At 48.7% G+C, this 26,477-nt stretch overlaps 1 protein-coding gene across 2 annotated transcripts in view; it reads right to left on the minus strand.

Annotated features, from left to right (window-relative positions):
- The window catches only part of LOC119390923 (calcium-activated chloride channel regulator 2), a 91,231-nt gene that overhangs the window by 26,782 nt on the left and 37,972 nt on the right, over window positions 1–26,477 (minus strand). Inside the window, exons 6-11 of one of the 2 annotated variants that reach the window (XM_049414980.1) lie at window positions 24,803–25,033; window positions 24,042–24,332; window positions 18,907–19,089; window positions 14,331–14,592; window positions 7,994–8,095; window positions 5,747–5,932 (exon numbers count right to left, since the gene is read on the minus strand). In XM_049414980.1, coding sequence (XP_049270937.1) covers window positions 5,747–5,932; window positions 7,994–8,095; window positions 14,331–14,592; window positions 18,907–19,089; window positions 24,042–24,332; window positions 24,803–25,033 — 1,255 coding nt within the window. The remainder of the gene's footprint in view (window positions 1–5,746; window positions 5,933–7,993; window positions 8,096–14,330; window positions 14,593–18,906; window positions 19,090–24,041; window positions 24,333–24,802; window positions 25,034–26,477) is intronic. The other variant, XM_049414981.1, reaches the window with a different exon arrangement.

Genomic DNA, 26,477 nt, shown 5'->3' on the forward strand with positions numbered 1-26,477 from the left:
TTTTTTTTTCTTTACCTCTTTAGACGCGCACTGCTAGCCGACCTGTCCTTCTTTTGTTTTTATTAAACATATTATTTTTGTTATTCTTCTTCTTATTATTATTATTATTATTAGTAGTAGTAGTAGTAGTAGTAGTAGTAGTAGTAGTAGTAGTAGTAGTAGTATTTCTACTAATAATATTATTTGATTTGCGTACACAAGGACACTGAGGAAAGAAGGAGAGTGCAGGCTGACAACTGCTACCTAGCGCGGCACAACGCCTCGCAACTCTTTCGGGAGGAGGGGAGAGATAGAGCAAAGAAGATAGAAAAGTAACACAAACAAATGACGGAAACTTGGATAAAAATAAGTAAAAACACGAAAGAAAATGTGTAAAAACGGGTGGCCAGATCCGTTTGGTTCATAAAAGTCAGCAGGGCTCTACGCGCCTGGTCGCGTCGAGAAGCACAGCCTCTCGGAGCATAGAGACACGCGCGTGTCTTTCTATTGATAATAAGGAAACTTGAAATGAAATAGCACAGAAACACAACTGTTGCCAAAGAAATGAGTTGAGTCGACGGGTTGCACGTAATACCCGTATGTATTCTGCTATACGTAAATTATACTGCGACGACTCAACATTCATGCCTTCTTATGCGGGCCATAGTGCACTGCGTCTCGTATTGAATGTCAGTGCAGTCCAGCTATTATCAAGTGTGAGACATCTATTAAGCGGCCGGCCGGCGTTATCAAAGTGCACGTACCTAAGAGCGCCTTTTCGTTCTGCACTGGACTGTGGAAGGCGCAGCTGCCCGGGCATTGCCTTCACGGTATCATTTTGAAATCGGTGCATTGAACTTCTGGCTAGGTTATGGTACTAGCGGAATAAGAGACGATGACGAGATGAAGAGACACGGGACCACGGTAGACTTGAACTAAACTTTATTACATACAACATTTAAGTATGTATGGACACAAATTCGTGACCGCATGCGCGCAAGAGTCCCGTTAAAGTAAAAAATATTGAACAGCCTGTGGTATCAATTTCTTCCCAGATAATCAAGCTCCTTGTCAGAGAGAGAGCCAACGAGCGGCTGCTAACACACGCGTCAGCTTCTTGTTTAATGACGGGGGCTTCATAAATTTCCCTCTCCCCCTGCGTTGCGAAGCTGCGCAGCACTGCCGCATGGTGCTCCCGTAACCTTACGTTTCAACACCGGCCGGTTTGCGTAACGGCCGCAGCAGAGCGGAATCCTGTATACCACTGCGGTTTTGCATTGAACAAAACGAGTGGCATGGCTCAATTTACATGCCTTGTCTTGGCTTTGCCCGTCCACAGCTGCACACATGAGTGCGAGCTTATTCGGCGTCGTAAAAACGACGGGTACGCCGCACTTTTCCGCAACCTTCTTCACGCGGTGAGAGAGCTGGTGCACGTAAAGGATAGACACTGGACGTGCCTGCGGCTCACCTTCGTCTCGTCTGACGGCTTGACCGCCAGCCTTCACCTCCTTTACCAGGCTCTCTATTACGGACGTAATAAGCGGTTTTGGAAAGCCGGCATCTCGTACCCGTCTCCTATTTCGCTAGTACCATGACCTATTATTCTCGAAACCAGCTAGCCCAACCTTCCGCCTGAGCTTCTGCCCCAACAAGGGTCCGGAAGTGGCATTCCTTCCGTGGTTCTTGCGTCACCTGTCGCTGATATTTGTCATACTCATAGCATGCCAGTTTCGGTGGATATCAAGTTAATCAAAAGGCCACGAGAGCACTAAGATCGTGCTATAAACAGTGGCGCTGAATATGAGTTGCAACACCGTGATCATGGTTGAAGGAGCCCCAAGCCTATGCTGTAACGCCCGCAAATGTGACATTCGATTTGAAAATGCCAGTAGCCGAAACACTGTTTACGTCACTGATTGTTCTCTATGGCGGCGCCACACTGCAACGTGGGTGCCGTTTTTTCCACGAGCAGCATGTTGCAACTTATGTTGGGCGCGACTGTACGTCATGAGATGCATGTCATTATTTTTATGTTACTACCTGTCTTTCATGTTCGTCATGCGCTCATGTCATGTCATAAGAATTTCGGTGCACAGGGTGCTTCAGAAATAACTTCGAATATTCTCAAAAATCAGGAAAATGCGATATTACCTCGCTGCCTTTACAATTGCTTTTTTCTGTAGCGGCAGGCATCCTAAGATGCCTAAGACATAATTTGGGACAGCAATTAGGAAAGGTAGAATAATTAACATTTTAATTAGTGGGGTTAGGAGGTTATGTCAAATGGGAAAATTGAAGTTCTTCATGCGAAGAGCCCATTGCAGCCTTGAGATTTCAAAAAAGCGGCCTCTAGTAAATATTATGTCATAATGAAGTTCAACCAAATTCAACGGCGAAACCGAAACCGAAGCACCGATGAGTGCAACAAGCAGACGACCAGAATGACGTCACTGTTTAAGACAATGATTACACAGGTGTAGTTCTTCCGCGTTCGTTAACGTATGTGCACCGTGCGTGCTATATTTGCAAGCGCAGCCCGCACACCCACACAACTAATTCGGTTGATGGTTGATGTAACGACGCTCGCTCATTCTTAACGTCTCAGAAGAATATGGCAATTGCTCCTCCGCGTTTCGGTTTCGGTTTCACCGCTGAATTTGGTTGAATTTCATTACTTCGCAATTATTACTAGAGGCTGATTTTTCGAAACCTGAAAGCTGAATGGGTTCTTAGCATGAAGAACTTAATTATTGAACTGCGCACAGCGCAATAAGTATACATACGTGATGGAATACCAACTAGCCCGAACCCACACTTCACTGAAGGGCTTAAATTCTCCCATTTGACATAACCACCTAACTCCACTAATTAAAATGTGAATGAATTTACTTTTCTTAATTACTGTCCCAAGTGATGTCTTAGCCATCTTAACATGCCTGCGGCTGCAGAAGTAGTGATTGTGAACGCATCGAACAAATATCGCATTCCCCTGATTTTTGAGGATTTCCGGGCACATTTCTTGAAACACCCTGTATATCAAGTTAACTAAACAGCCGCGAGAGCACGAAGTCTTCGTCATGTAAATGATGACGTACATGCATGTCATGATTTGTATGTTGCGACGTGTCTTCATACTCATCATACTCATGGCATGTCATACCAGTTTTGGTATATATCAAATTAACGAAACAGCCTCGGGAGCACTAAGCCCGTGCCATGTAAATCATGACGTACATGACATACATGTCATGATTTACATCATATGTCATGGCATGGCATGACAGCACGACATGTGCATTACATGTAGTGTCATGACATGCATGTCATGAAGTGGACAGTTGCAAAGGGCGCACTTCGAAAGTCAACCACAATATCGAGATCTGCACGCGACTGCTTAAACTTGACCGATGGGAAAGTTGATACATTTGCAATACCGACGCCTGCTTATGAAGAAGTCTCAGACTAGCCCGTGTCTGCCTACACTTTTCAAAATTTGCTAAACGATGCATTAGCGATGGAGCACTTCTCACCGATATGGGACGCTTTTCGTATAACTTCAACAGAAAAGCTGTTGTTTTTTTTTTTCAAAAGGACAGACTGATGGGCTAGTCGGTAGTGCATAATTCTGAACGGTAGCGCAAAGAAGCACACGGACGGCGACAGGTCAAGACTACCTGGTTTTATTGGACTCTCACTTCAGTTTGCCTACCGACCTGACCACTGCGGTTCGCTCTGTTGTTAATGAATGCCTCAGGCCACTTGTTGTTACATTTGAAGCACCCATTAACGGGTCCACCTGGTTTTTAGAGACCCCCCCCCTTGCTTTTGCTAGTAAACAGGTATGTTGAGGTTACGAGCCGAGCGGCAAAAAACCCATTCTTCCATATTTATGGGCTCATCATAAGCTGGTAAAACGAGGCATAACCAAATTGTGTTTTAATAATGCCCTTTTGAAGTCCTGCCCGCACCTCATTCACAGATGCTTTGATAGCCAAGCTGCACGTTTGTCAGATGCGGGTTACCCGTTGCATGTGTTGTCCGCTGTAGCAGGGAGCATGCTGAAGAAAGTCAAGGAAGATGACCGCAATGCCATTGACCGTGTAACGCATGAAAGAAAGAAAGTTGTGTGTCTTACCTTACTTCCACAATATGAGCCATAATCTCAAGAAAATTGCAAAACGCGCCGGTATTGATATTGCGCTATCTGATCGATTAAACCTGTCGAGCTTGTGCGCTGGAGTAAACGCAGGAGCGTGCAAGCCACGTGTGTGCAATGTGAAGCACCGCGAACCGTTTGTGTCTTGTGTAGACGGTGTCGTCTGTTCTATTCCGCTCACATGTGACAAAGAGTATGTAGACCAGACAGGCAGGTGCATGAACGATCACCTGCGGGGGCACCGGTACAATGTCGATAAACTCGCCCTGTCAGGCCACCTCGCTGCGCATTATGCACGTTGCGGTTGCAAGCCACTGTTCAACCACGCACATTCGCAAGCCAAAACTTCTGACCAGCTAACGAGAGAAATTTTTGAAGCAGCAGAGATTTAATATAGAGACCCTGTAAGTTGCCCTTCAAGCTGTTTATCGGAAAAGGAAATGGCATTTTTGTCCCGTCAGGCGGCTGTTTGATTTGCTGGGTCGATTACCTTCTGTACCCTCCCCTCCCCCTCTCCTTTTCCTTCGCGCGGTGTCGTGTGTGTATATATGCGATCACGTGCAATAAACGCTGAGTTGTTCATTAGCGCTGTGTCCCGTCTTGATCTGTCGCCGTCCGTGTGCTTCTTTGCGCTACCGTTCAGAATTGTTTTTTTCTTTCTCATGGAACATTTCCGGAACGCATATTTAACAAGTGGTACGAGTCTCGGTGTATCTTCGATTTGAGACCACGCTCTCATGGTCAAATAATTAGCTAAAAAGCGAACTTCATTTACTATATGTACTTGATTGAACTCGACGATCTTGGTCGAGATTTTATGTTGGCCCCTTCGCTTAAAAAGATTGAATAGGTTGAGATGCGCTATACATCCAACAGGTTTCATCCAAATAACCGTCCCGACGGCATGAGGAGAGGCGTTCGTGGCGTCCAACGGCAAGTCTAAAATACATAAGCACATGAATCTTACAGTGCGCAACACCAGAGTCGGCGTGTATTCTATATCTGCGCCATAATGTTCACCACGTTAAACGGTCAAACATTAAGCCTCATAAAACGCGAATATTGACCGTCTACGTTGGCGCCAGCACGATTGATGACGTCGCCATATGACGTCATTGTGACGCCACATATTGCCAAAAGTTGTGACGCCATTATGACGCCCCTCTGACGTCATCGTACGTCACTGTTGCTTGTTCAGAGGTGGGCTGATCACGCAGGCTGTGCAAAACAACGTAAGGTGCAGAAACCTTTCGGAGGGTGGTGGGGAAGGATCAATGCATCAACTGAGAAGAAAAAGATTACTTTCGTCGTCGAGTCGACTTAGGCGAATGCATAAGGCACCCTCTAAGTATTTCAACAATAGACAACAATACTGCGAAAAAAGATCGACTTCTTTCATTATATATGTTCTCACTTTTACTTCATTTAGTACTTTACTCGTCACGTTCCGTGGCTCGGATACGACAACGGTGCTTGTGGTTACGAAAAGATATGAGACGGTATATAACGTCTATATCGAATAAAAAAATCATCGAAATAATGTAACTTTCCCATTGATATAAAATTCGATTATCAGTCTAACTGGGCGTGTGGCGTACATGTACGTACTCACGCCCTGGTCCATCTGGTCTCCTGGTGCCGTCCACGCCAGAGTGATGAGCCATCCTTCGCTGGTGGGTCTCGCACCTTCCACGCGCAGATCTCGCACTGTCGAAGGGGGATAGGCGAGGTCGCCATCGACGGCTCCCACCCAGAGGGAGCCGGCATCGGAAAATCGGACAAAGCTTCCGTTTCCTGCACAACAAAACTGCATATTATTTTTCCAGGATTGAGTTGGGAGCTGCCTGTTTTTACGGACGCGTTGTGGATCGGTTGAAACGGCGAACGGTGTATTTATCCGTATTTGTCGTCATCTATCAAAAAACACTGCATTCATTCGTTACACCATACTGTGCAGGTGTGGTCTGTTCGGAATATACAAGACACACGTCCAGCTGCAGCGGCACATAAAAAGCACACGCTCGTAGCAAGGCCACGCAGGCAGAGACTGAGCGACACGAGCGAAGTATATCTTGCCTTTAGCTTGCATCCATGTCTCTCAATGGTAAAAAGCTGAGGCTGGAGGTAAGTGCTACGCCCATCTTTGATTTTGGTGTGGTTTTGCTATTACACTTATGAATTTATGAAGCGCACAATCAGGACAGGAGGACGCAGGAGACGGTTAAATTAGGGTGGATAAATTTCTCCGTATGTGCCCTAAGTTGTGTCCTTGACCAATAAGCCGACTACACCAGGTCTTTCTCACGCTAATATACGCCGGGCATAAGAGCGAGGAAGAGCTCAAAACTCGCTTCCTTCGTGTCAACGTTTATTCTGGGTACGTTGCCTTGGAGCGCCCTTAAGTGAGCTTAAGCGCAGCCAGCGCTGATAGACATGCTCGTCACTATTGCTATAAACTGCCGAATGTGCTTCCGTAATGTTGATGCGCGTATTCGCAGATAGTAAAGTGCATTTCATTCATTGTCTCTCGACACAAAACTGCTTCAAATTTTGCTTCTCGCAAATGGTGACGAATTATACGATTACATCTTCGTGGAGACCTGCTTGAGTTATTCGTGAAAATGTTTCCGCCCTGCGGGATCGCGCAGTTTAAAGCACATCGATGTACAAGTTGCAACACAAACTAACTCAAAAGTGACCTAAACTGAGCGGTCAAGCAGGAACTTGATGCGAATAGTTAGATCTACGGACTGTTCTTGAAGTCGCATTGAGTTTTTATGCTGAAACGGGCGCCAGCGATAGTAGTCGCGTTTGCTTTGTCGCTCAGAATATCTTGTTTCATGCGTTTTTTTTTTTTTTTTTGTCTGACCACCGGTTTATTATACCGTTACGAACACTAGTACTACAATGTCGGAAACAATTAGCACGTGTTGCAGCTTCGTATATAATACGTGAGTCTTCTGTGTTTTTAATGTTTGGCCGTAATAATACACTCTGTTACTGTAAATCTGCTGTACGTGCTTCACCACATTAGAAATTTATTAGCTTACAAAATCGAGCACGCATCTTAGACAAGACTAACGCAAAGACAGGGAGATATGCCTGTCTCTGTCTCCTAGTCGTCCTTGTTTAAAGCTACGTGCACGATTCTTTACGTACTCTAATTGCCCTGAAAGGTGCAGCCCTTTTGCCAAATATGGCTCAGCGGAATGTGTTTCTCCTTATTAATCTCCTATATTTTAGGATAATCAGGATATGTCAGACGTTCATTGTGGTCGAAACTGCGCAACAGGACGGGACACGAAGAAAGGCAAGACAAACGAGCGTCTTGCCTTTCTTCGTGTCCCGTCCCATTATTGAGCAGTTTGGACCACAATGAACTCGTACCAACTCGCCCAACTCTCCACGCTGATGTCAGACGTGCAACGTGAGAAAAGCACTCACGCATATGTCGGGCATACTGAGGCAGTTCGTTTGCTAAACGCACCTGCTAAATACAACAAAAATAAGCCCGCAAAAATTGCAATTCTGAATAACGTATAAAGGAGAACAGCATTATTCTTCTATGTTTTCTATGCTACGGCAGTGAGACTTGAACAAGAGTTCTATTTAGTTCTGCGTGTTCCACCCTGAGGACCGCGCCATATATGTAAATAAAGTTGATTCCTGCTGCGTGTTCACGACCATAGAGTGAAATACGATGATGATGATGATGATGCGCTTAATACGCTATACCTAAGGGCATATGATTCCGAAGGAAGCCATTCACTCTCAGCCGGCTTCATTGTTATTTTCCAGTGCTGTTGCTAGTATACAACTATATTATATGTAGCAAGAGAAGCATGTATAACATACCTCGACGACCCCTGGCTCGTAGTTGAACCGCGTAGCGGCCGGCCACATCGAAAGCGATGAACGCCGCACTGTAAACACCGTCTCTGGCCGCTACGTCAATGCCTGCATCAGAAATGGGACTTGATGGTATTCTCGTCCAACAGCGGCTTATGGCAAGGCAGCGCAGTATCCCACTCTGAATAGTCTATTGACAAAGTTTAAACCAGTGCAACATTCGACAGAGACGAGGGAACACTTGGAAAAATGCAGATACTACCTTGTAGCAGTCCAGGCCGCAGCTCTATAAAACAGCGTTGCGCTGGTGCCTCATTAGTCGGTAACTAGTCAACTTTTTCTATTAGCACAGGTTGCGTGTTTGTGCGCGTTGTTCTTCCAGTACGGCATTAGGTCGACAGCAACGGCACCCTATGGATATTATGACGCCAAGGAGGAGCACTAAACGTCTCCACACTGCAGCTTTCTTCCGAGATGTGCAAGGTCTCTCCCCCACCAAGACCAGAAGGTGGTGGTAGCCACTTTACGCAGTGCGCTACGGCGTGGTCAATTGTACACGTCTGAACAAGGCGTACGGTTATGAAACGAATCTATTCACCCGAAAAAAAATAATACGATGAATAAACAACATCGTCATAGAAGCGAGAGCGCAGTGAGCATGATTTAGCCCAGCACATCTAAAGGTTGTGGGTTCAACCCCCACCATATAATAACAATAATAATAATTGTTGGGGTTTAACGTCCCAAAATTACGATATGATTATGAGAGACGCCGTAGTGGAGGGCTCCGGAAGTTTTGACCACGTGGAGTTCTTTAACGTTCACCTGAATCTAAGTACACGGGCCTCAAGCATTTTCGCGTGTGTTTGACACGACAAAAATTTGTAGAGTGCGCATTGGGAGTTGTGTACATGACCCCGTTTAGCTGCGGTAAAGTATACGTTGGCTAGTTGCGACGTTGCATAAATGTGCGTCTAAGAGAGCACCAATCAGCGGTTAAATCGTCAGGAGCATCACATCTAGCAGTTCATTGCAGGGAGTGTGGCTGCTATCCTGTTTTATGTGATACCGAAATAATTTTTCGAAGCAGCAATCAGCTAAACCGAGAGATGACTGAAGCATTTCATATAAGAAAAAGAGGGGAGCAGTGTGTCAGCGAACCTTCAGCTTTGTTGCATAAGGAGTTTGTTTTCCTTGATAGCGTTCCGCAATAGTTTATCGCCATTTTAACTATAATTGTCTCGTCGCGCATGCGTCGATCACATGATTGTTGTATTTATATCCTTCCTTGTTCAATAAATCTTTTAGTTGTGAGTAAGCGCTTGTCCTGTTATCTTCGCTTTTTGTATTCGTCTTCGGACGCTTTGATAAGTCAAACCATTCATTTCAACCAACTAGCCCTGTTGTCGATTCTCTTGGACGATAGAGTAGGCTTGCAACTGAGAGCTTCAGTAGCAGTACTGAAAACGAGGATGTCGTCGAGATACGCAAAGCAGTAGGTCAAGCCACGTAAGACCTGGTCAACGAAAGGTTGAAAGGTCTGTGCCGCGTTATGAAGACCAAATGGCATGTGTAGGAAGGAAGGAAAACGGGAGAGAGGAAAGACAGGGATGTTAACCAGTTTGGAATAACCGGTATGCTACCCTGTACAGGGGGAAGGGATGGGGGAGATCGAAAGAAGAGTAAAGAAAGAGAGAAAGAGAGGGGAACACACACGCGCACACACATACCTTCACAGCGCAGAGCGGCAGTCTTGTGCGGTATGCGGCATCATTAAAAAGTCTACAGCCGCTCGTGTAAGTCTGTTGTCCTTAGTAATTTGAGCAATGCCTTGGTTGCTTGAATTCTCGATGACTTAGGATGACATTGGAGAATTGTTTCTAGTGTCAACGGTCTGTTGTGAATACGAGCGAGAGCGAATATCAGGGATTGTCTCTGCGCAGCGTAGCGAGGAGAGTCGCAGAAGATATGCTGCAAGGTCTCCTCGGTGCCGCAGGCGTCGCAAAGAGCGTTGTCGGCCATCCCTATTCGAAACGAATATGACTTCGTGAAAGCCACTCTTAGCCATAAGCGGCGTAGCAGAGTGGCCTCTCTTCGGCGTAGTCCAGATGGTATTTGAAGTCGCCGCAACTCGTTTAGGTGGTGTTGTCGATAGTTTTGGCCTCTTGAGGTATTCAGTGTTGAGTGCGAAATATTCTTTGCGATCCTTTGAAGCATGGCAGCAGCATCAGACCTTGAAAGGGGTATAGCCTCTTCCTTGTCGCCTTGCAAAGCTGACCGAGCAGCATTATCGGCATGTTTGTTGCCAAGCACGCCGCAGTGACTTGGCAACCATTGAAACGTCACTTGGTGTCCCTTCTCGAATGACGCATGAATGAGGTGTCTTATCTCGAATACGAGCTGTTCATATGGTCCACGTCACAGGGCTGACAAGAGAGATTGTAGGGCTGCTTTGGAGTCACTAAAAATTGACCATCGCTGCGGTTGTTCGCGATTGATGACACAAAGTGCAGCGCGAAGAGCTGTCAGTTCAGCAGCCGTTGATGTTGTTGGGTGGTCGGTCTTAAAGCTAACAGTTACACCTTTCGCTGGGACAACTACTGCTCCGGACGAATCACGGATGGTCGTTGAGCCGTCGGTGTAAATATGTATGTTGTCGGTGTATTTCTCGCGCAGTAGAAGCAGAGATAGCTGTTTCAGGACAGGCGATGACAAATCAGATTTTTTCTTGATTCCTGGTACACTGAGGTGCACTGTAGGACGAACCAAACACCAAGGTGGAATCGATGGTTTGGATGCGGGGCTGAAGCCTGACAGTAGGTTGGCGGAGTAGCTCCAGATTGTTGCGCAGTATGATGCTAGCGGTCTTTCTGAGGGCAGTGTTGCCAGGTGGTGGTTAGGAGCTCGAGCAAAATGCCTGATGTGAGCTCTCAAGGCTTCTAACGCAATGTGCGTTTGTATCGGTAGATCCTTGGCGATGGCAATAGTCGCCTCTGTTGGCGCACATGTGGGCAGACCTAGGCAAACTCTGAGTGCCTGAGCTTGTGCAGCCTGTAGAACGCGAAGATTTGTCTTGCAGGTGTTGGTTAGCACAGGCAGACTATATCTCAGAAACCCAAGAGTGCTCTGTATAATTCCAACATTGCATCTACTGACATGCCCCAGTTTTTCCCTCCCAGAAACTTGAGCAGCTGGGCAATGGCCGTCAGGCGCTTCTTCAAATAGGCCACGTGTGGGCTCCAATTGAGGTTTCTGTCAATAATTATGCCGAGAAATTTGTAGGTTCTGGCATAAGAAATCGACTGCCCGTCAATAGAAATGGCATATGGTGTCATTGGTTTGGGCGTGAACGCCACCAATGCACATTTCTCCGGGGATATTCTGAGGCCTTGTTTGCTAAGGTAGTGCGCTGTCAATGTTTCAGCCTTTTGAAGTCTCGCACGTATTTGAAGTCGTGTAACGGCTGAGGTCCAGACACATATGTCGTCTGCGTATATAGAGATCTTGATCGTACTTGGCAGAGATTCGACAAGTTGAATGAGGGCGAGATTGAATAGTATGGGACTGAGTACTCCGCCTTGAGGAACGCCTCGGCAGGTATAGCGTAGTATGGTGGGGCCGTCTTCGGTGGACACAAAGAATGACCTTGCAGACCAATCCATCGAAGAACTCGACCACCAAGGCCAACCACCTCAAGTGCATCGATAATAGCCTCGTGCAGAACATTATCATAGGCGCCTTCCACATCCAAAAACAACGCTGCAGATAGTCGCTTACGTGATCTCTGCTGTTGAACGTACGTAACGAGATCAAGAACATTGTCGATGCATGAACGGTCACGTCGGAAACCAGCCATGGAGTTTGGATAGATCTTGTAGATAGATCATGTGTAGATATTCGAACAGGCGAAGGGTGTCATAATGGCAATCTTGTGAATGTCTGCGGGTTCAACTGGAATCTGGCGATAGTCTTTCACCAGGTCGATATTGCTAAATATGGTGCAACCCTGCAGTGCCGATGTAAAATCCTGGATAATTCGAATAGGGTACCAATCCGGGACAGTGGCCTTGTTAAGAGTACGGTAATCACCGCATCAGCGCCAGTCACCAGTGTTCTTGGGCATCGTGTGGAGTGGTGAGGCCCAAGGACTGGGGAGGGACGCATGAACTCAAAGTCAAGCATGTGCTTGAACTCCTTTTTGGCAACAGCGAGACGATGTGGTGCGAGGCAACGAGCCCGGGCAAATACGGGAGGGCCATTCGTTATGATGTGATGTGTCTCGCTGTGGGCGACCGAGGACAGAAAGGAGGGTAGTCGGAAGGCGTCCGGAAACTCGGCAACGACGCTTGACCAAGGGTTCGGAACGATTGTGTGCGCCTAGAAAAGCCGAAGGGTGGAAGCGCCACAGGAAATGCCTTGGACGGCTAAGCTTGTTTCGGAGTCCAGGATGCGGCTGTGCCGCATGTCGACGACGAGCTTGTAGTGCTGCATGAGGTCGGCTCCAATGATTGGTTGGCGCACGTCCGCTATGACATAGAGCCAGCGAATGGTACTGTGGTCTGAGGCCGATATCGAGAGTTACCGACTTTTGGACGTAAGTCCGGATAGTTGATCCGTTGTGAGAGGAGGGGATAGTCGAAACGCGGTGAGAGATGGGAGTCGGGAGGATGGCGTCGTTCAGCCGACGTAGGAGGAAGGACGCAGATTTCAGCGCCGGTATCGGCGACATAGCGGACCTTCGTGATACTATCGCTGACTTGGAAGAGACGACTGTTCCTGGGGCCCGGAACAGCGGTCGCCGTCACTGCTCGGCCCGGTCGCTTCCCATGTATGAAGAGGGCTGGCGACAGTCGTATGCGCGCGACCCGTTGCGACGGTGGTACCAGCAAAGGCTATCGGGAATGGGAGAACGGCGGCCAGAGCGATTGGGGCTGAGGCAGCAAGTTCGAAAGGCGGCGACTTCAGCTGTCAGTTGCTCTAGTTTTCGGGGGGCTCCTCGTCTGCAGCGAGGAGACGCGCATGGCTGTCGCCACTAGCTGCGCTGTTGGGCGAAGGATCTGTAGGGCAACGTCTCAAGGATCTGTAGGGCTTCGTCTAGCTGTTGCCAAAAAGATGCGTAGCCACGGAGGGGAAACCGACATCCATAATTTTGTCGGCCAACTATCCAGAGATTCCGGTGTCGATGATGAAGACACGGTAAGAATCATGCGCACCTGCGTTGGAAGGTGCTGTAGAGAAATTTCTCGAAGACGTGCGTTAATTATTGTTCGGTGACCTAGTGAGATCGGGCGTCAAGCTTTGATGCGACGCAGTAAGTCAGTAGGTTTGCGATGACCGTGCTCCTATAATGTAAGGAGTTGCTCATTCGATGTTCTGTGGCGGTAGTGCGCTTGATGAGCATCTTCTCAAGATGGTCATAGGAGTGGTCGGCTGGAGGAGAACGTAGAACATCGCGAATGACCGTAGCAGTATGAGGTGGAAGCGGTTCAACAATGGTCATGCATGGTCAACTGGGAAGTGAGCCGACGACGACGGAACAGTGATTCTACGATGATGAACCAAAGTTCCTTGTCCGATGACTGAAACTCAGAGAGCTTGACAGCGGAAACCTCGAAATCGCGGGATTGTGGCGATGATGACAGTACCTGATTAGCATGACTTTCTGGCTTCGGGAAGGACTGCGAAGACTGCGGTTCTTGAATTCCTGGCCAAGCGAGGCGGCTGAGACAAGCGCAATTCAGGAAGCAAGAGTGATTAAGCGAAGGCCGGGTCACCAGTTTGTGAAAATAGGCAGAGAGACTTCGATTCTGGGAGTCCACAAATTATATATTTCAGAAGCCATTTTCTCAAACGCAAACAGTAGAGTAGAGCAGGCACGTACTAGCACGCTACAAAACTGTATCGAGCAATTCGCTAATGTATCGAAGTATTTAAGATATAAATGACAAGTATCATATCGGATACATTTATTCTGCTAGTATTTTGTATCTGTATCTCAAATACTTATCGTCTCGGCATCTTGTATCGTATCTCAATACAATTGCAAACTATACGACAATTCGCGTGTTCAGGCCAGTCAAGATTAATTTCTTTTACCGGACCCATTCCATGCGGTATTGGGACAATACATTTCATTCCTCTAACACTCGCGTATGGGCTGTGTAATTTCGTACCAGTGTTCATTACGAGAACGAGAAAAATACTAAAAGGTGTGTGGGCTGATCGACCGCTCAAACTGCATTATACATGGCGCCGCACTTCTTCGAAACTCAATCTTCTATATCATGCATCGCGAATTTATTAAGCTTACAGAAAGGGTGTTGGTCATGCAACGCTTACTGACCTGCACCGTCGTCCCTGAGCGGTAGGTGCACTTCCACTCCTCGAGGTGTCCGCACCGAAGCCGTCACGTGGGCGCCCAGCAGAGGCCTAGCACCCCGCACCAGTTCAGCGTGTAGCGCTGCGGGCGGCATGTGGCCAGCAGCCCGCTCAAGGACCCCGTTTCCAAGGAATGCCCGCAGTTGGGTCACAGGGCCCGAGCGCGATGGCCGCGAGGTTATAGACACACGCGCCGGCTCTGACAAGCGCACGGTCCACAGTCCTGTCTGAACACGAAGAAAACAGAGCCGATAACGCCGCTGTTTCACGCAAGCTTTGAAGTTATTAAGTGCATCAGAGAAGTCACTCGTATTGCCACATGGTTGTGATGGAAAAGAAGGCGGCGGTTTGACTAATCAAGACGCGTAACTTTATTTGGTGAACTTGTGCCTAGAAAATCAACACGCACGGTAAACTATAGCGACGAGTAAGCGCAACCTATCGGCGCCTAAACCATTGACACTACCACATCGCAAACTTCAGAGACGAGGGACGAAAGAACACAACACACGCAAGCGCTAACTTCCAGCTGAATTTTGATTGTTTGAGACACATATTTATAATGATAAACGCGCGCCTGCGCCACTTGACCTCCACAACCCACGACACCCTAAAGTGATAACTGTAAGGTTACAATTTAAAAGCCATCGGTAACATGCCGAACAGAAAGGTTATACACGATCAATGTTGGCGGTAACGCGTTACAAGTAACGGCGTTACCGGTAACGCGTTACTTTTTTCAGTAATTAAGTAACGTACTCGTTACTATTTCGGAACTGTAACGGGTAACGTACTTTCGTTACCATTTTTCAGTAACGTAAGGTGTCACGTTAGGGCTCGTTCACACAGGCGTCAAACGCTCCGTCACGTCACCGTCACGTCAAAAAAACGTACAGCAGACGCGACGTAGCAGTGTACGAACAGACGACGGCGGTTGCAGCGTCGACAGCAGCACGTTTTTGTGCAGTGTTGACCGACTGATGCACCAAAAGAGGAATTGTCCACGCAGCTCAAATGCTTCGCTGGCGCTCTCCCGACTCCGCTGGGCGCTCCTCCTCGCACCACAAACACACACACACGCGCACAAAAGCAACCACTTGTCCCCCCGTTTTATGGCCCATTCAGTCAGGCGCGCGTTCAGTGTTTCAAGGCCACGGACCCGGGGGCCGTATGCTAGACGCGTGGCTGTTCTCAGAACTCGGAACTCCAAACGTAAACTTCTGATTGGTCCGTTTTCTAGGGGCGGGGCTCCGTCCCCGTGCCGGCGACGGAAACGTAGAGCACTGCTCTACGACACCGTCAACCGTTTTTTCCGGAGAAAACGTCTCGGAAACCCTCTCCCCTGACGGAAATCGGCGACGTGACGTTGACGTGACGGAGCGTTTGACGGCTGTGTGAACGAGCCCTTACTCGTTACTTTTCATTCCAATTATACTCGCAGTCTTACACAAAATTCATTCGTCTTGTATAGGAGCGTCTTTCTCAGAGCTCGCCCCGACGTTATTTTGCCGCTGTGGCGGACTGCTGTCGGCCCGCCAAGCGTTGACAGAGCGATAGTGCACGGGTCCTTTTTTGCGAGGGGAAAATGGCAATCGGGAGCTATTTGCCGAAATTTATTAAGTGGATTTCTTATAGTTTCGGCTACCTTGCTATCGAAGTTCAAGTTGCCGTCGATTGTCGATGATTTTGAAAACATTCCGTATCGTTCAAAGAAAATGCCCCCACGTCCCCGAAGGGAATCGTGAGGAAATGCGAATGCATTTCTTGCGCCGAGAGTACACGGCGCAGTAATTTTAATATTTTAATGGCGTAAATTAATGACGAGACGAGGATTTGTATCGTAACCATTTATTTACACATTCATCAGCACCTGTTTGTGTTGTCATTGTACCTGACGGCCATAATCTCAGCCTTGTGGTCGCCGTTGGCGTTTCACAGCGGCGTCTCGAGCACACATTTCGAGAGGCGCCCAGCCAGCCGACGGGAGAGTGGGGCGCAGGGAGGAGAGAGAGCGAACGGCGAGAGAAGGAGCGGCGAACCACTGCACCCAATGCCACCTAGAAGAGCGGTGCGGAGCCGGCGCGCGCCCGCGCAAACCGCGGTGAGGAGGCGGAGCGCGCGCAGTCACGTGGGGTGTGACGTCGCTGCGCCGTTGCTACAGACGCTCCTCTCCTTTCTTCGCGCCGTTGCTATGGGACGGCGGATTCAGGGTCGCTTATAAAGTGCATTCGCACTTAAAAAAGTCCCAGTTTCGCCGCAAGGGTGACGCACTGAATGCGAAAGCAATGAAGTAGAATGTTATACGAATTAAGGCTAGCAGCTGGCTCATTTAGCATCCTATCCGGCGTAACTCAACAAAACGTTGCCGTAAGGAACACAGCCGCTGTATTGGGCGACGCAACTTTCCTGCTTCAATATGCACAGCAAGCGCCAAAGTGTGTGCGTGTCTCCGAGACCCCCTCTCCGTCTGGTCTTCCCGAACAACTCACCCTCACCCCCCCCCCCCCCCCCCCCCCCCCCCAACCGCCCAAACGCGTCCCCCGCCGCGGCGGCGGACGCGTTTCCTCTCCGCTTTTGGCCCCGAGATCGAGCGGAGTCGCCGCCTAGCGGCTTCTGGCTGAACCGCGCCTTGTGTGGATTGCTCCATGCGTCGTCTGCTAGCCCCGTTGTGTTTGCATGTGCGCGTACGTCATGCAGATCCCCAAAGGGTGGTTTCTTCCGTTGCGTTAGTGCAACTTTAACCGCTCATACGTATGCCTTACACGATGCAAAGAAGCATTTCGCCTTGATCGGCTGTATATATACTGTAATAAGATCAGTGAGTGCACTTGTCGAGAGTGCTGTGTGTGGTCGTCGTACCTTCCGTTCATGAGAGTCTTATCAATGTAGGTGCCGCTCTGTGGTTCAAGCGCATTACAAAGTGCACTTGGCGTTGCCCTAAAGATGAGAAGTGCTAAATATCATGTGAATATAGCCTTTTAGCGGCGCTGTGGTAAAAAAAAAAGGCTCGCATGTATTTGGGCGTTGTGGTTAAATGTTGTTTATATGTTACGCGACGAGCTTTGGTTTTGTACGGTCCCGGTCACACTAGAGAGAAATATTTCTGTTAAGTCACGTCTGGCACTTCGGTACTAAAAAGAACACAAAATGAAATGACACGGAAATCGCAAAACTGAGTTGCCTGGCGCAATTTTGTGTCGAAATTTATACAAAAACACCCGCGTACTTAGATTAAGGTGCGCTCGTTAAAGAGCGCTGATGGTCAAAATTAATCCAAACGGTGTAGTTTACATTTATGTCGTAGTAATTTCACGCGAAGCCAGATCTTTTTTTTTCTTTACATTATCTTGAGCGTTTGTGTTGCGTTGTTTAGATTGTCGGAAGGCAGCGGACATTACTCCTATGAAAAAACGTACTTTCGTCCCGCAAAATAACCGGACCTTTGTTTCATTACCATCGTGCAAGTAATCAATCGAAGAAATTTCCGTGCTGTACAGTTACCTTTGTGTACTGTTACTGGAATAAAAACAAGCGTGTGCGTGTTAAACGTCTCCGTAGCGCTAAAGCGCTGTCAACCACGTAGCTTTCCTCAGTAAACCTATCAACTGTCCAACATTTCATGGAGAACTGAGTAAGAAATGCGAATGAATATTTGAGCACGCAGTGCACAAAGTGCTATTTCAACTGATCGTGCAGGAATACGGGCTCTCTTTTTGTTGAGAGGCATCCAAATGAACAAGAAGTATATAGTTCATTCAGTCGCGCTATACAGCAGTGCGCAGTAGGTGGAACACAAGTTAAACAAGTACAAATAAAACAACAAGAAAACGTCACCCATTGCGGAAACGCCGACTGTCGCCGAAGGCGAGCAACAGGTTCGTTGGCAGAAGGCAGTATAACCTCTTTGGAAGATGCTTCTCTCACAAGTAATTGTAACGTTCGGCGCGCTTCGTGCATTAATTCGGGAACCAAGAGCGCACATATTACCACAAAACTGCAGTCAACGCATTTTGTTTGCCGGAAATCGGATGACATCGCTCACAACGAAGTGCTGTTGTGCACGTTTGCATACTCGCCGACAACCGCCTATCCACACTAGCGTGGCGACGGTGCTGCCACCTGTAGCCCTACCTCGCGGCGATCGTCGGCCGCCCTCGCATGCTCTCACTCGCACATAGAACATACGACGCGCGGGGCCATGTAATCGATTTTGACATGGAAACTCGCAGCGACGGTGACGCCGACGCCAAAAATGCGCCTGGAGCGTCCATATAAGTGCTATTGCACAGTCAGCATACAACAAGCTGATCAGCATGAATGTTTCCATTTAAAGGATACGTTCTTCTGAATGCACAGCGCCCAAGTCAATCTTTCAGTACACTGCCCATGTCTGTGCATCTATGTAAGTTCGCTCTGCGCAGGGTGTTTTCACTACAGGTTTTTTTATATAATGTTCCTTGCATTCTCTCTTAAACGCTGCATAGCATTTGCTCTGGCGCACAAAAAGAAAAGACCATAGGAAACAAGCGATCAATACTCACCCAAGTTCTGTCCAAGAGGAGCTTGCTTCTTAGAAGGCTTGCGTCGTAGGATCCTAGCAAGCGCTCGCCTGATGGGCTGACCACTTCCAGGTGCTGCGAAGAGCTCACGAACTGCGTATCGCGACCGAGTTCGTCATCGAGGGGCACGTCAAATGTCGTAGCGTTGACCATCTCGCTGAATAGCTGAGCGAGAAAAGAAAAACATATCAATATCTAACAGTACATGGTGCTTCAGCTAATTTGCTCCTGTTATTATATACAACACATCCTCTGTATGCAAAACGCTTTGATCCTTGGGAAACACAGTACAATGTGTGTGCTTGCAATTTCTGTGAAGGGTACAAGAACCTAACACCAGTATCACTTTCAATCATCGTTATTGTTTTCATAGAGAAGGACGTAGACAGACGAGGAGACACACTTAGATGTAAATGTACATTGCCACGCACGCATCTTTTGCTATGTTTGTGTAACTGGGACGTTACGCGTGTAATCGCTGTCTTGCGCAAACCGCGCCCGAATGGCTGGGAACCTTCCAGATTATTTCAGAATCTTCTTATAGGCTTGAGCGCGCAAACGCGAACAATTGAGATTATTCTGGAACTAACGCGGCCACCAGCGATAAGGCTCGAATGTTCAATGCCGCATGTATAAATACCGACACGCCTTACCGCAGGACAGTTTTATCGACGGCCGACGCTCTGTTCGCCGCTATCAGTGTACAGTGCGTATTGGTGTAGTTTGACTTTCCGTTTCAAGGCCACAAGTTCGGCCAAATAAAAAGTTTCATCTTGGACACGCCGACTGCTGCCTTCGTTGACCCACGTGACATCTGGTGGAGGTGCTGCTTCCTTTATGTTCCGGACACCTACGAAAAGCCGGGAACCAAGCCCACAGCGTGAAGAAGACATCAAAGACCTTGCGCAACAGCGAACTAGCTGGAGGCTACAAGGCTTGCAACCCGAATACGGACTCCTAACCGAGAAGCGAGAAACCACTGCGACGAACACAACATCGACGATGACCGCCGCTCTGTCACCCGCGACAGTAGTGATGAACCAACCTAGGGCGCCGCCGACTTTCCGTGGATCATCGACTGAAGACCCAGAAAGCTGGCTGGAGACGTACGACCGAGTCGCCACCTTCAACAACTGGGACTCCGAAGAAAAACTGCGTCACGTCTACTTCTACCTAGAAGACGCCGCGAGGACGTGGTTCGAAAACCGAGAATTTGCGCTACAGACATGGGATCTCTTTCGCACGACGTTCCTAAGCAAGTTCACGAGCGTCGTCCGGAAGAAACGGGCCGCAGCTGTGCTGGAGACCCGTGTGCAACTGCCCAATGAAAACATTGCCATCTACACGGAAGAAATGAACCGCCTGTTTCTACACACCGACCCAAGTATGCCCGAAGAGAAGAAAGTCAGGTTCTTCATGCAGGGTGTAAAGCAAGAATTCTTCGCTGGATTGATGGGGAACCCGCCGAAGACGGTCGCTTAATTTCCTTCGGAGGCTTCGAAAATCGAGAAAACGCTTGGTATGCGAACGCGGCAATACAACCGCAGCTTCTTGGCCACAAGCTACGCCGAATTTGAAGCGTTAGAAACCGCCGACCTGCGTGAGACGATCCGAGCAATCGTGCAAGAGGAGCTGCCAAAAATTCTACCTTCATCGCAACCTCAGATGCCATCGCCCACGTCGTGCGCCAGGAGATCCAGCAGTCACTGGGCGTCCCTCAGCTAGCAGAGCCGCAGCCGCAAGCTGTGAGCTATGGTATTGCAGACCGCCGTCATACTCCTCCTCCACGCCCACGCCAAGACGTCACACCGCCGCAGTACCGTCGCCAGACGTCGACGCCCTACTGTCCGAGTGTCGGCCAGCGCTACGCCCCTAGGAAGACCAACGTTTCGCGCGCCCCGGACCACCGCCCGCTCTGCTATCACTGCGGGAAGCCGGCCATACCTACCGCCGTTCCCAATACCGCCAGATGGGATTGCGCCGCTTCGCCGTCAACGCGCCGTGTGCAGAGCGAGGTCAGCGACCACGCTACAACGCCGACTACCTCGCAAGATCGCAATGCAGCCCCCGAGGACCTTTCCGATCGCCGTCGCCAGGCCGCTACGTCACGCCCCAACGCCGACCGTACACTGGCCCAACCCGGGTCCGGTCACCTAGCCCGTATCCGGAAAACTAAGGACAGCAACTGATGGAGGTGCGGTTGCTGTACGACTAAATACCGAAGATCATCCGCCGCCGACGACGACGCCGCGACGAAATCTAAAGAACACGCCGCACGCTGAACGGAGCCTTGACGTCGAAACTTCGCGGCCCGAAGAAGACCTGATGACGCAACATCGAAGCAGCGGGACAAACCGAGGTAGCCGTGATCCGACGCCACGACCTAACCGCAACGCAAGGCGACGAACTAGCGACCTCGAAGTTCTCATCGACGGCCACAACGTCACCGCTCTCGCAGATACTGGAGCCGCCTTTTCCGTCATCAGTGGGCCATTCCCCGCGAAGTTAGGACTGCTTGGGAAGGCCCCGAAATTCGGATCGCTGTAGGAGACCCGGTGACGCCGACGAGAATCTGCACAGCGAGAGTCACAACTGCATTTATCCCACGAGCTTCGTAGTGCTACAGCTTTGCTCAAGAGATGTTATCCTTGGTATGGACTTCTTAAGCTTACATGGTGCAGTCATGGACCTGAGATCGGAGTCGATAACACTATCCACAGAAAAGGCATTACCACCGCACACGCCTCCAGAAAAACATGCCTTGAATGTGCTGGAAGACCACGTCACGCTCCCCCCTCGCACCAGCGTCATCATTTCCGTCGGCACTCAAAAATCAGCAAACCTTGAAGGCGTCGTTGAAGGAGACCAGCACTTGTTGATCAACCGCGAGATTTACGTCGCAAGAGTAATACCTGAGCTGCGTGGAGGAAAAGCAACAGTGGTGCTCACAAATTTCAGCAACGAGTACAAGCACGCGAACAAAGGCCTACATCGAAAGATTGTGCAAGCCACCAGTGCTTTCGCCCTCATAGATTCTACCGAATCTACTCTGACGAACCGAGCTCCTCAACCATCTTTCGACCAAAATCCGAGCTTTCCGAAGCATAAACAATAACAGCTCAAAACCCTGCTCCTGCAATACGAGGACTGCTTTTCGTCGTCGTCAAGAATTCGGCAGGCCCCAGTCGCAAAACAACGCATCATAACAGAGGAAAGTTCCAGGCCACTCCGCCAGAGCCGATACAGAGTTTCGACGCGAGAACGCGAGGCCACAAAGAAACAAGTGGACGAAATGCCACGCGACGACATCATCCAGCCTTCGAAGAGTCCGTGGGCGTCACTCGTGGTGTTAGTGAAGAAGAAGGACGTCTACCCTCTCCAATGGATAGCCGACACCCTGGATCGACTCTACAACGCGAGGTACTTTTCGTCGATGGACCTCAAGACCGGGTACTGGCAAATCGAAGTCGACGAGAGAGACCGGGAGAAAACTGCCTTCATAACACCAGACGGCCTCTTCGAGTTTAAGGTAATGCCTTTGATTTTCGCTCGGCACCTACGACGTTCCAGCGCCTAATGGACACCGTGCTGGCTGGATTGAAGTGGCAGACGTGCCTCGTGTACTTGGATGTCGTTGTTATTGTGTTTGCCTCAAACTTCGACGAACACCTCCGGCGCCTTGAAGCTGTACTTCAAGCAATCAAGACCTCCGGCCTCACCCTGAAGCCAGAAAACTGCCGCTTCGCGTACGACGAATTCTTGTTCCTGAGCCATGTCATTAGCATGTCTGGAGTTCGCCCGGACCCGCGGAAAACAGCTGTCATTGCTGCCTTCCCGCCGCCCACCGACAAGAAGAGATTCTGCGTGGCAATCAGATATTCTACCACAAAGCCACGCCAGGTCTATACACTGGTTTGTAAAAACAGCGTATGCAGGCGTAATGTCGGTGTAACGCCAATTCTGGTTGTGGTGCTGGCTATCTAATTTTACAAGAAAGCAATAAACGCTAAATATGTACTCCTGCGATACAGGCGTTATATCATATTAACGTCTGTGGTTGCAGTGTTGGCTCCGCTTTTATAGCAGTCTAATAAACATTATATTTGTATTCCTATGATCCATCAAGCTATGTTCAAGCATTGCTAAAACCCGGAGGAATACATTAACAAAGTTACGTATGATATTCACATGATTGCACCATAAAGTGCACTTAGTTTTGATAATACTGACGTATGTACTCTAACATAGGGTTGACGTTACATCGCCCCATAAGTTGCCCTTTAAACGCCAGTGTTGTCGACGTCCCTGGTAAGACCACGATGTGCACACAGCTACTACACTTACAAAAACAAGTCGATCCACCTCGTAACGCTTGGCTCAAAGCCATAATATACAGCATAGAAGTACTCGCTGACTGCTTCGCATGAAACCGATTCCCACAACGCGTGGGATCTGCCTAATTTTTGCAATACCGCGAATGTAAGGTCACCTCAGTACATCTGAGGAACATTTACCCCAACCCATCAACACGGATTCCATTTTCCCCACCAGAAGACACGACGGAGCCCACGTCTGTGCACGATATGAATATACTAGATAAATTGCAGTGCGCGTCTTGTTGCAGTACCCATAAGCTGGTTCTCAGCATCACAGAACCGGCAATGGTTTGTTTTATGGATCAAAGCCATAAAATACAGCATCGCCGACTGCTTCGCACGAAACCGATTCTCACAACCCGTGGGATCTGTCGAATCTTTTAGCATATCATTACTGCTTCAGCTAACAGTTAATGCTTCTTCATAGCTGAAGACCTTCTAAAGATATCATTTCAAAGCAGCCACGCATAGAGCATCGATACCTTGTTTTGGACCGTATTTCTACTCATCTTCCTTGTTAATGGAAGGTGTGCGTGAGTGCTACTAGACACCTCGGTGCCTCAGTAAAGCGCCAAATTCTAAGAGAACGATCAGAACTGCGTGCGCAGATGTAGCTTCCTGGCTTTGCATACTGTGCAGAGTATTCAATAGCTGTCACCCGAAGAAATGTGTAATGTCTTGCGCTTTTCAGTCCCAGCGTTGGAAACGTATGCCCCATCGGAAGAGCTTCCTTTGCCTCACCGTAACAGGCCGTGTCGCTTCGTCCAGTTGCTCGACGGCGGCCGAAGAAAAGACGTCTGCAATGCCGGTGACAACGTCGTCGGAGCCGGCGGTTGTGAACGCTCGCCCACCCGTGTCTCGAGCCGCTTTCTCAAGCGAGGCTTGTGCGTCACTTGTCAAGGCCAATGTGTGCAACGTTATCCTTTTTTGCAACAGCAGGGGCAGCACGCCACTCAGGAAGGGTGGCTCGTTCTCCTCGCCATCCGTGATCAGCAGCATGGCACTGCCTTCAGCACCCCCGGACTGCAGCACCTGCACCAGCGACCGAAACGTCTCTACGTCAAATGATGAGGTACAATGGGTGACGGCTTCCAAACTACAGGTTTACTTTTGATTTAATTTATAAATATTTAAATTACCGTCATTAAGTACGGCTTATGATGAACTGTATAAGTGGAAGTATATCTAGCTTCAATGCTAAGTTACGCTTCACTAGCTTTCAAAACGGCATTGAAAGGACGGACACGCACTAGTGCTAGCTGCATGCGTCCTTTTGTCCCTGCTTTATTTTTACATCGAGCTTCAAGTCTAGTGGTGAAATACCATAAACTAATTTCAGCCTTGTATGGGTATGCTGGTCTGAACCAGTACGCAACGCGAATTAATCCACCAAGTTAGGTTGAGCCCGATGACCTCACTCGATTGTTTGTCTCACGCTTCCGAGCGTCGCACTTGCGGGCTCACTACAGTTTTACGCCAATATTCGATGTATGAACGCCTACCTCAAGAGCTGCAACAATGCCGGCTCCCATGGAGGTTCTCCCGCCGACAGAAACTGGCAGCGCAGTCTCCTTCAATCTCCTCCGCATGGTATAGTTAAGCTTCGTGAGGGGCTCGAGAACCAATGCCCTCTGGTTGAAGACTACCATCGACAGCTCAAGGGAACCGTCGGGTGCGCCGTCTTCTAAGAATCGGCCCACAGATCGTCTCAGTTGCGCCAAGCGGTTCCCCTGCTATGACAGCAGAAACAATGGGAAAAATATCTCCAATCGGAAACCGTGTTGTGTATGGTCACCAGGTCGTGAATTCACAATTTACCGGACATTTCACGAACTTTTCCTCAGAGAAAACAGGCGCTTCATGTTCATGCTGAAGCCGCCGTAACAAAAACCAGTCATTTACGCCCACGTTGTCTGCTGGTAGATTTCTGTCTTCATGCACCTCTTATTACACGGGACAGGTAAACACTGTTCGAACTCGGCGTGTGAAACTGAGCCGAACACTAAGTGTTAAGCTACGACACGCTGCATAGAAATTGTCGAGGGCGGGAGCGAAATTCCAGAGGGGCATAACAGTCGCCAGAGTCGCGTGGCAGCTACCTTGTTATTTCCCCAGCACACGACGGTTTCGTGTTATAGTTCGCGGTACTCTCAATGCACGCGCCAGCCACGAGAGCTAGTAATGTAGCTGAAGCTGTAAATCAAACTCAAGTATATTCTTACATCAAGTTTATCATCGAGAGCCCCTTAGGAAGAATATTTATTTAGATAGTCTTTAAACTTTGGCAAGGTTTTTATAGGAGTAATTACATGAGCATGCGCCGCTCAGACTATTTCCAGCGACGCATCTCATAAACCTACATGCACTAAATCGATATCTCTCCCCCGCTTTTATCAGGAAGACACGGAGCTTTTGGTTTTTTTTTTTTTAACGAAGGCTATTTTTTTTTCACTTGGAACCAGAGCCGCCTTGTCTTGAATCACTTCGCGTCGCTGAATTAAGCAGCGAAAGTCGCTATTCGTGGTCAGTCTGAATGAATCTATAGACGCCCATCTTTCTTGAGCATATTGTCGCGTGATCGTGACTTTGAAGAAGGCAACAGTTGGCGTGTCCAATATTAAACTTTATTTGGCCGAACTTGTGGCCGCGGAACGGAAAGTCAAACTGCAAGCAAGCAATGCACGCTGTACACTGTTAGCGGTGAACTGAGCGTCGACCGTCGATAATCTGACAAGCGGTAAAGCGTGTCGGCTTTTATACATGTGCTATGAAGATTCCAGCGTTATCGCTGATGGCCGCGTAATCTCTCGAAGAAACTAGACTATTCGCCTCCTGCGCGCAATCTGAACGGAATGATCTAAAACAATCGTCAAGCTTCTGAAACATCGCGACGCGGTCTACGCGGAGTGTTGCAAACAGTCTTTGCGGGTGAAGCCCGAATGCACCAAGATAATGTTGAAAATGGAAGACGATGACGGTCTCACACCACGCGCCTACGATCACCAGTAGGATTAGAGTTTGGAATAAAGGGGGAAGAAGAAGGCAGCCATGCCGCCAGGTCATCATCATCATCATCATCATCATCATCGGTCTCTGTTCTTTGTATTTGGTGCCGTGAAACCCGGTACTATGACTCCGGCTTGAACTGAGACCAAGACGGCCACTCATGGATTGATG

Source organism: Rhipicephalus sanguineus, chromosome 4 (genome assembly GCF_013339695.2).
Source record: "Rhipicephalus sanguineus isolate Rsan-2018 chromosome 4, BIME_Rsan_1.4, whole genome shotgun sequence".
NCBI lineage: Eukaryota > Metazoa > Arthropoda > Arachnida > Ixodida > Ixodidae > Rhipicephalus > Rhipicephalus sanguineus.